This window comes from Orbicella franksi, chromosome 9, assembly GCF_964199315.1.
Source record: "Orbicella franksi chromosome 9, jaOrbFran1.1, whole genome shotgun sequence".
NCBI classification, from domain to species: domain Eukaryota; kingdom Metazoa; phylum Cnidaria; class Anthozoa; order Scleractinia; family Merulinidae; genus Orbicella; species Orbicella franksi.
In genome coordinates this window covers 9,198,553-9,209,379 of record NC_138153.1, presented here as the reverse complement: position 1 = coordinate 9,209,379, position 10,827 = coordinate 9,198,553, and the positions used below count along the sequence as shown (strand labels likewise).

Sequence of the window (10,827 nt, the reverse complement as noted above, 5' to 3'; positions counted from 1 at the left end):
CCAGTGTTGCGTGTGTGAATGTCTGCTTTTAAAAGTCTCAGTTCGTTTGGCGCTTTATTCCCGAGCTTGGTCACCTTTTAGGGTCAAAATGATTATTTTCGAAGGTGTTTTGGTTACTATTCTTTCCGAAACTGCAAAATGCTCAGCATTGATAACTAGCCTTCATAACGGAGTGTTTAACTTCGTAAATTTCAATAGTTCAATGGAGCCGTAATCAAGAGATGTCATGCAGCAAACGGCACAACACGGAACAAGCCTGCTAAGAAGCGAACAAGAAATGTCAAAAGAAAAATCAGAAAACTCCTGAACTTCTCTTCGGAGAATGTACCTGTTGTAACTTATTCGTATCAGCACAGGGCTTCTTACCCCAGCGAATAATTCGTCCGTAGGCGAATTCACAACAACCACAGGAACGAGAGCTCTTCTTCGTTCGTCTATGTTTTCCACATAGCTTATATGTATTTCTCGACAGACCAACGAAACACAAGTAAAACCTTTCACTGTAACGGCAAAATTCTCCTTTGAAACGCATTGAACATAAACTAACTCGGTACTCTTAAAAGCAGAAGCCACGGAATCCCAGACAAGTGTGAAAGCACGCCATGGCTTCATCCTGAGAGCGTGGAATGAATGATGACGTCACGTACGCAGTGATAATATAAGTCTAAACCAGATGCATCATGGGATCGTCTGGCCAAAATCTTGCTAGGCCTTCCACAGAATTCGTACGACGGCAATTCTTTAGATTCTCTTTCGTTATTTCCGGGTATCTTTGACGTTTCATAAATGGATTAAAAAAGCACAAATATCCGGTACCATACCAGCTTTGACAGAAAAGACGACGGACGCTTTTTTCTGACCCAAACGATATACGCTTTCATTCAAAGGTTAACCTCGCTTTCCGGACGCTGGTTATATAGTCTCATATGGTTCAGTATGTCGCAGCTGTATACTTATTGTAACCTTATCGTAAATGAAAGCCCTTCCGGACACCGGTTTTATGCGGCCGCAATTATGTACTCAGATGTACCTCATATTGTAACCTTTTCGAAAATGAAGATAAGCTTTCTACAGGATTAATTATATGCGATTTAAAGAAAGTCACAGATTTATTTTCATTATTACTTTGTAGACTGCAAGTAACAGTTAAGACGTTCTTTAACTTCCAAATTTAGTTCTCTTCTCCATTATTTACAACGAGTGTCTCTGACGTCGGGCGTGCTCGCTTGATACGGTCGCCAGCCGGTCACCAGGGGACCATTTCTCCAAAGCCCCGCAACCTTTTCGGGTCCGCAAAGCCATTTTTAATTAATCTGTATCTAAAAACAGAGAGGTGTTTACGCCTGAAACTTCTTGTATGAAGGGAATCTTTGTTCATATTTTAAAAGGATACGTGAATAAAGCAGATCAATAATTATAAGGTTTGAGATTTTGCGGATGCGAAAGCGTTTCGGGACCTTCGAGAAACGGGCCCCAGAGCCGCTAATACGAACGCTCTTCCGTGTCTATGTGGTGTCCGTATTATCTGGGTTTTATATAAAAATTTCATGTATTTTTTTCATTAAAACCAACAGCTGCAAACGTGATCGTGTTCAATGATATCCGATACATCGGGCACGGCTTTTAATTTTTGCGGTCGCGAGGCTAATTGGTTTCGAGAACTATCGAGTTGAAAGCAGATTCAATTTTATCAGATAGACTTTATGTGACAGGTGGCAGATGCTTTTCCAAGTCAGTTGAAAATGCCTCTAGGAAATCGATAGGCGTGTAACAGAGATCGGTACACTCAAAACAGGAACTACAGCTATTTAGAGAACCATTCAATTTTTTTGTGTTTTGACAAGCACACTATGCGGACCGGAAGTCAGACGCGCCAAGATTGTGCCTCTCCTTTTTACGGAAGACAAGAAATAAAAGCCACTGAAAGCTGTTATTCGTCAGCGGAAAAATCGCCACCTGCGTTTTGTGCATTGTAAGTAGTATTTTTGTGTTTTTTTTCAACGCCATAATAGCGAAATTGAAGTTTGCGTGACCACATTTGTTGTTCCGTAATGAAAAGCATGCCAAGCAGAGAAATCGTGCTAAAAGTTAGTGTCAAATTTCAAACTTCATGATTGTGCCACTCGTCATGATTAGTTTTGCTAATCGCCGCGAGCTTTCGTAAAGGTCAAAAGGCATATAAGCTTACGAAACAAGGCTACTTCTTTTTGAAACGGGAAATCAATGCGTTTATATAATTATGGTCGTAAAGTATTGTGGTGGATTGAATTTGAAGAACGCTTTCGCTGCAATTCTTCTTGTTACGACGGGGTCTGTCGTTTTGATGGCTTTCACAGTTTTACAAGTCCCAAGACTTTTTCCTGTTCGTAAAATTTCATTCGCGAATACAACCGAAATGGACATGGTGGTGCGAGATCACAAGTTCGACATGCGAGGGACTGAAGTAATGGTTTTCTTACACATTCAAAAAACAGGAGGATCGAAATTCGGTGCTCAACTTGTGAGCAACTTGGACATAAAAAGGCCGTGTGTATGTTCAAGGAAAGGGTCACACGACCTCCGTAAACACGCAGCTAAACAGAAGACTAAAGAAAGAAAGGTTTGTCACTGTTTTCGTCCAGGCTCGAAAAGGATTTGGCTGTTTTCTCGGCATCATTTAGGTTGGCCTTGTGGTTTGCATGCCGACTGGACGGAGCACCATGAATGCGTTCCAAAATACATGAACAAACGAGAGGGGCGAAACTTTAATAGACGAAAGTTCGTGTACATTACGATAGTCCGAGAAGCCGTTTCAAGGTTTTTGAGCGAATTCGCCTTCGTTCGGAACGTAGGTGAGATGTGGAGAGCTTCTTCTCTTCGCTGTAATGGTCGATCGCCAACTCAAGAAGAACTTCCGCAGTGCTTCACTAGAGCAGATCTGAGCGACGTCACTCTCGACGAATTTCTAGGGTGCCCTTGGAATCTAGCTTTCAATCGCCAAACCAGAATGCTGGCTGATCTACGGCTGGTAAACTGTTACAATACAAGTGGAATGTCGCCAACCGAACGAGGAAGACTCATGCTTGAAAGCGCCAAGAGAAATCTGCAAAGAATGCCCTTCTTTGGCCTGACTGAATATCAAGAGGCGAGCCAGTATCTCTTTGAGAAGACATTTGGGTTGAAATTCGTGACTCCGTTTGCTCAGTTGCCCGAGGACGAAACTCGAGCGGGAAATATATTGCCAATATTAGACAGTTCTGTGTTGAGTCAAATAGAGACCTTGAACTCGCTGGACATAGAGCTATACACGTTCGCCAAAAACGTGTTCTTTAAGCGCTTGACACACTTTAAAGAGGCAGATAGAATTAGAATGGAATAGGAAACTGAGTAAACATGTTACAGACCGTAAAGACTCGCAGTTTGTTTACTAATTCGTTAAACATGTTAAAATCTCATATTAAAATGTTTGCCCAATTTAGGGCCATACGAGAGAGACAGCGAGAGGGAACTCTGTCTCTTTAGTCTTTTGATACTAGCAGTTCTCTGGGGTCGGCTGTCATAAAGCTGCTTACTAGAACTGCAAATGAATGACCATGAATAGCTAATCATTTGAACGAGCTGTTTGCTATGGCGCCGTGATGGCGATGAGAATTGAAAGCAACTTCTAGTCGACTCAATTTCCTTTGATATCGTTCTCAAGTTTATTGTGCACATCTGTTGTAAGAAATCAATAGATTTATCTCGGGTTTGATCAGCTTTTGTTTGACATGTGTCGTTGTCCGAAATCATATTCATAATCTCAGTTCTTCGAGCAGTGACAGACTCCAGGCATCTTAAAATTTTATTCAGACGTAAAAATGTGCGATTGATTCCAATTCAACTAAGATCGCAAGGGCGCTCTTAGCCCTCCCTAACTTGGGAAGGAAGCTGAAGGACATCATAACAGCAGGCTGAAAATTCAAACAAACCGATCTGTAAGTTTCCATTTCTGCTGAAAATCCATAGCCTTTGCTGAATCAAGCCGTAAACTGATACCAAGCCTTCAAACTGGATTTTTCTACACTTGATAGGTCGGCAGTGCTAAAGCGTGAGCTAATAAGGGTGGGAGGGGGTAGGCCTATCCCTATTGTGCTTAGCAACTTTTGAGAAACGTTTTGGCGTTTGGAGCAACTTTTTGCGGTTCTGGCAACTTCCTGCAGGTTTTGCCTTTCTGAGCAACTTTTGAGCAAAATATCGTTTTAGAGCACGTATCAAGCACGAAAAAGTCAACGGTTTCGTAGAAAAATTCAATTTATGCAAATTTCTTGAATGTTTAGCAGCTTTTTGAAGCTTGAACACATACGTTCGGCAGGACATCAAATGAACCGTGTATTTTGTTCCGTTAGACCTAAGAGTGTTCTTAAATTTCGCCCATATTTGCGAGCAACCCTAAAGCTAAGTTTCAAGCTGTTTTTCTTGACCTAAAATATCAAGAAATTTAGGAAGCAACTTTTGAATGTTAGGTAGCAACTTTTCGAATTTCTGGCAATTTGGCAACTTTTTGGCTTTCCAGTGGGCAGCTTTCCAGCATTGTACGAGCACAATCGGGGCAGGCGTAAGGGCGGGGCGCATGCTCTTTCCCCTGAACTTTCAGGAAATGTTTCTGAAATCAACAAGTGTGGTGTTAAACAATTACAAAGACAAATTTACTTCTCTGCATTTAACTTTTGATAGCCTTGAGATCTAGCGAGTTTTTCTCAACAGAGAGAGAGAGATCGAGACTAAATGGATTCAAAGTACAGTCCAGTCTTTTTACAGAAAAATACAAAAGCAAAAACCGACACAACGTTGAATGATTTTTTGAAGGTGTACTATATTTCGGCTGGCCAAACCAGCCTTCTTCAGGTACAATGGAAGATTTTATATTGGTGCGTGTTTTCATGTAGCCGATATTTACGTAATACCGGAAATACGCAAAAGTAATTGATAGTGTAAATTGAAGATAAGCATACGGTAAAATAAAATAACATGATAAAAGAACATAATAAAAGAAAACAAATGGAAACAATTAATATGTTTCTTCGCGGATGTTCAGACCATTAGGATCAATTGTTCTGCCTTTTTGAATTAAAAAAGCTTCCCTGGCCTTACGGATAGAGTCTCGGTTAGAAACGATTTTTTCGATGGGGATTAATTGCATGTTGTTAGCAGTGTGGTTAGGAGAGGATAGGAAATGTTCGGCGGCTGTAGTAGGTTTAGATTTGTTGTTAGGGTTATCTATGGTACGGCGGTGTTCATTAAATCGGTCTTTTAATCGTCGTTTCGTCTCTCCTATGTATTGTAAATTACAGCGGTTACATTGAATCATGTAGATGAGGTTTTTAGTGTCACAGGTCAGGTTGGATTTTATGGCACGCGTTTCCCCGGTAGAAAAGAAGGTATATGTAGTAAGTCCATGAGAAATGTAGTTACAAGTAGCACAGTTTTTGCCACAACGGAAAGAACCAGAAGGTAGTTGGGGATTAGAAGAATTAGAAGAGAGTTTAGCTGTAACTAGTAAGTCACGAAGGTTAGGGGAACGTCTGAAGGCCACAACAGGCAAATGCTGAAAAACGTTTTTGCAGCGGTTAGAAGAGAGCAACAAATTGTAATGTTTTTTAATGATGTTAGAGATGTGAGGGAGTGATGGATTGAAGGTAGTTATAAATGGTATACGTTTAGGTTTGTTGACGTCTTTGGTTTGTAACGAGAGTCTGCGGGGGATGTCGGCGGCTCGTCGTATTTGTTTGGTGACGAAATTACGGTTGTAACCTCGTTTAAGGAGGTAAGTGGTAAGTTGAGCTGCGCGAGTATTAAACGTGGCATCGGTAGAACCGTGAGATACGTCGTAAGCGGAGTGCTAGACTGAAAGGAATGGCTTTTTTAGTATGTAAGGGATGACAAGATGAATAGAGTAGATGTTGGTGTTTGTCAGTAGGTTTGGTGTAGAGGTCAGTAGATATATTACCGTCGTTAGTCAAAGAGACACTAACGTCAAGAAAAGGTACGTTAGTAGAAGAGTGTGAACTGGTGAATTTAATGGTGGAGTGAATGTTGTTAAGATAATCGATGAAAATTTTTAGGTTGTCTAGACCTTCGGTCCAGATCATAAAAATATCATCGATGTATCGTAGCCACGTGTGGGGTTGAAATGGGGCATTTTCCAAAGCGTTGGCTTCGAAATAACCTAGAAAAAGGTTAGCATAAGAGGGGGCCATTTTAGTACCCATGGCGGTGCTATGGATTTGAAGATAGTGGTTATCATTAAATGAGAAATTATTCATGGTGAGAATCATGCGAATGAGGTCACACAGTGTGCCAGTAGGAATGGTATTGTGAGAGCAAGTACGTAAAAAATGCTCACAAGCATTAATACCTTCATTATGTGGGGTATTAGTATATAATGATGAAACATCAAGTGTAACTAGTAAGGAATTAGCGGGTAAATTACCAATTAACAAAGGATGGCAGTTTATGAACTAAAGGTTGAAGGTGGTAGTCAACGAAGTGGGATATGCGTTCAGTGGGATGGCTATTAGATGAAACAATAGGGCGTCCTGGATTACCCGGTTTATGTATTTTGGGTAGAATGTAAAATTGGCCTGGTTTAACGTCAGACTGTATAAGGTATTGTTTGGTTTTGTCGTTTATGAGTTTGTCCTTATGCATTATGTTAACGTAAAAGGTGACATGTTTTTGTATGTCGGCAGTTATGTCTTCGTTTAAGCGTTGGTAGAATTTGGTATCAGTAAGTTGTCTGTTGCATTCGTCGATGTACCCAGTTTTGTCCATAACAACAGTACCAGAACCTTTGTCAGCCGGTTTTATAATTATATCTTGTCGTTGTTTAAGTTGGCGTATGGCTTGTCGTTCTGTAGCAGTAAGGTTATCATGAATAGTGTTGGGTTTACCTGTGGTTATGTCAAGTTTAACAGCGTCTAAAAAGGTGTTTAGGGCTCGTCCTCTGTCGTTGGTGGGGTTCCAAGTACTTTTGTTATGGAAAGGAGTGTCGTGTTCGTTAGCTGTGGGGGTATTGCTGTCGATTTCAATTTTCCTTGGTGTACGCTTTGTCGCTGACAACATTAATTTGCAAATGAGGGAAATCGCCGGCGTCGAAGAATGATTTTGAATGAGCGTCGCTTCAGATGTCGACATAAGCAACCAGTTTAGCACTAACAACTGGCATTGTTGTCTCGGATCTGTACGATTCTGATAAGTTATCTGGGTGGGGAAAAAAGCCGTTTTGCGATTTTAAATTTAGCCCGAAGGAAAACAAAATCGAAAGTGTTCATTGGTGCTTGGCACTCAATAATCTGTCCACGTATCCGACTCAGGAGATTAGTCTAAATTGTTTTGTCAATTTAAACTTCTACTTATGAAGACCTGCTTAGTTCTTTTATTACGTCATGTTCTGTTTTACATTTTTCTCCCCATGCGCAGTCACTGTGGTGGTAACCTCTGGACAACTAACGCAACTGATATACGATCTTTATCCAAGGAAAACGAAAGCGAGTAGTTCAAATGTTTCAGTACACACACTAAAGATATCCAATTAAAATTTTCCGACAAGCTTCCCTGACCTTTCCCTGATGGGAGTCTCCGGGTATTTCAATTTGCTCTTGTGTCGTGTCTTCTAAGCTGGTTTCACCAAGTGCTGTGTTAATAGTTTACTCCTGAAGCCAAAATGATATCGCGTTTCGTCTAGGAGGAAATGGAACAAAAAAAAAAAACAAAAACAAAAACATCGTGGCGGATAATTTTCCATTAGCAAGCCACGGGATCGCAATGATCGCACCGTCGCGGTGTTCTGTCGGCGATAAGCTTAACCCACTCAGAAGTGAATATCAAGTAATCGTGCAATCTGATTGGCTATATGTAGTGCCCGTCTAACGATCGATATATGACAATATACGACAAATCTTGGTAAATCTTTAACATTTAATTTTCGTGCAGTTTCAATTCTGAAATATTGTTTCGTTTCCATTGATCGATGGCTTGTGCGAAAACAATAAAGTTTGTGTGGTCGGGATCAAGATCAGCGCTCCAAGATCACTCGGATCAGGGTACATCAAACTTCGAACCGATGAATCTGCTCTGGTCACGGATTCATCGGTTCCTTTGATGCACCATGATGCGAGTGATCTTGGATCACTGATCCTGATCCAGATCACTTCAAAGGAACGCACCTTAAAGGCTCACGCCTTTGATAGTTGGCGAGTCTAATAGACGTCCGATTAAAAAGTATTTTCTTTGGGCTCAGGCGGAATGGATCGAGGCTTGTTCTATGAGAGTTATTCCAAGGCAAGAGATTCTCTTGTCCAAGGGTATTGTTTCAATTGATCATTTACAGCCCGCATTGCGGGTCAATATGGAAATTAAATAATTTTCCCTCTTCTCCGATGGTTGACTTAAATAAATTACAAATATGTTTTCTGTCTAGGATGTGACACAGATAAAATTTCCATTTTTCTCGTCGGTGCGTGTAGTTCGGTTAATAGTCATTATGGAAAGTCTTCAAAATAAATCTGCAACTATAGTATGCCTTACAACAGTTTTTCGGAATCTGTAAAATATTGCTAGAAAAGACTAAAGATCACTAGTAGACGAAAACGAAAACAATTTCCGATAAAGCAGGCAGGGATGCGTGGACGCGTTTGTCGTCCAAATATTTATTAAAAGTGAATGGTATTTTTCCCTCTAAACCAACTCCAGTTACTTCCAGTTACAAATCGGGCTTGTTAAATTCAAAACAAGCCTTTAATTTTTCCAGTTTCGCCTGTTGTTGGCACTGCCAAGACAATACACGTTTCCAGTTTCGTAATTCAAACGGCAGATATCTCAAAGCGCTGAAAGCAGTCTATCTTTCGTTGCCAAATAAGGGAGCAATAATTTATCAGATTTATGATCGACTTTTCCGTAAGGAAGTAGTTAAAATGCTCGCTTTGGCTGTGCTTCAAGTATGTAAACAAAGAAATATTAAATTTATGATAACGATCGGTCTGCTCTGTGATAGTAATGCATAATTAATTACTTACAACTATCATCGTGAAATTTTTAGTTGGGTTGTTTGCCGTGGCATCGCTATTTAAAGCCATGCACCTATTTTATCAGTACACCAGTATTTGTAATATAAAAGTTTCAGCCCTAATTTTCATTCCACCTAATACTTTTTCACCAAATTTCTTTTCCATCATCAATTCAAGAGTTTAACATCAGTTCGAAAGGTCTCTGATGTTTCGATCTTGAAGTATTGACTCCAAACCAAAACAGGTCGAACCATTTTTCACATTGGATTGCTAGTTATTGGTCGAGAATGCCACGTGATAGTTTTGTAATCTCCTTTCGAGTTTTTCTACTTCCGAACCGAACCTCAAAGTTTCCATTAAATTCAGCTAGGCAAAGCATTTTTCGTTCAGCTGCTGAAGTAAGCTTCAGAGAGACGACCAGACGGTTGAGACTAAAAACCTGCCTCAATCACTATGAATGCCAACATTTTCTTTGCCGTAATGTTGTTGACCATTGGCGCAGTTTCATCAAAGAGAATCAGATACCAGAGCTGCGGTTCGCAAACGCGTGCAGAAATCAGCTCCGTGGATATAACTCCCTGCGATCAAGATCCTTGTGTTTTCAGACGAGGAAAACAGGAGACATTTACAATGAAGTTCATTCCGCGCGAATTGATAACATCCGCAAAAATTTATGCCAACGGAATGATGGGTGGTGCGAAGATTCCTTTGCCGATAAACCACGATGTTTGCCAAGGCTACGGGCTGAGCTGTCCTCTGAAGGCTGGCGTCGAAGCGGAGTTGGTGTTCTCTGTGAAACTTCATGCATTTTACATACCGCGTGGAGAGTACGCGATGGAAGCCTACATCAAGGACCAAAATGGCAACTTGGTGGTCTGTGTAAAGATTAATTTAGAAATCGCTTAAACGAGATGCCTTGGGATGGCGCATCGTACAAGACTCACCTGAAACTTTTCTCAAGATTGCCCGGGCCATCTCAGTTACTATAACCATACCATTTTCTTTTTGTAGTGCTTTAGTTTTATCATGTTTTTCTCTTAGTGAAGCATTATTTTGTGGTACACGTATGAAAATAGCAATGCAAAATAGCAATACAAAATAGCAAATCGCGACATCGATCGCCACTTGAAATATCGGTGAAAAAAAATACATTTTTGGCAGTCTTCAATAGAAATGAATGAATTAATGTTAAAAAGTGTCATCAACGGGTAGATAATGTGAAGGTTTGTTCCCTCAGTTTAACTAAATTTTCACGAAAATTAAAATTTATATTTCATATAATGGCTTGAAGTGCTCCAAAATTTCAGGAAAGTTTTCAGAAAATTCAGATCTTGTTAAGGCCATTCAGCCGATAATTCCGGAAATTCCGGAAGAAAATAAGGAAGAACGGAAATTCTGGGTATGAAATAGTCGACCGCTTTGGGAACGCTGTTTCATTCGCCAACAAAAATTTCTGGAAATTCAAACCGGAATCTTAGGTCGAAGGGAAAGCGCCCAAGCTAGGTTTCATAGAGAAACGGGAAACTGTGAATCATTGATAAGCCCCACCCCTTTTTGGAGCAAGAAATTTATTATTATCACAAGCTTTTTTTCTCAGACAATAATTAAGTGAAATTTTCGGAAGTTTAAAGAGGGATTAAAAGGAAAAAAAATGTTTTGGAACACCACCAGACAGTTATACGCCCCCCAAAAGGGCACCCCAGGTTGGTAGACAACTGTACATCCACCAAGTTTTTAACTTCAAATTCTAATTTTAAAACAACTTCATATCTTCAAAATTTCCTATTTCCATAAATTTTACTAA

General features: G+C 40.2%; 1 protein-coding gene and 2 pseudogenes across 1 annotated transcript; 2 read left to right on the top strand and 1 right to left on the bottom strand.

The window, feature by feature from the left end:
• Positions 1–692: 692 nt before the first annotated feature.
• Positions 693–4,804, top strand: LOC145498108 (heparan-sulfate 6-O-sulfotransferase 1-B pseudogene; annotated as a pseudogene).
• A 989-nt stretch (positions 4,805–5,793) lies between these two features.
• On the bottom strand, positions 5,794–7,166 carry LOC145498107 (uncharacterized; annotated as a pseudogene).
• Positions 7,167–9,476: 2,310 nt separating this feature from the next.
• On the top strand, positions 9,477–9,929 carry LOC145498444 (mite group 2 allergen-like Ixo r 2). Its single transcript, XM_081478377.1, has one exon. The coding sequence runs from the start codon at positions 9,477–9,479 to the stop codon at positions 9,927–9,929; it is 453 nt and encodes a 150-aa protein (XP_081334503.1).
• Positions 9,930–10,827: the final 898 nt, after the last annotated feature.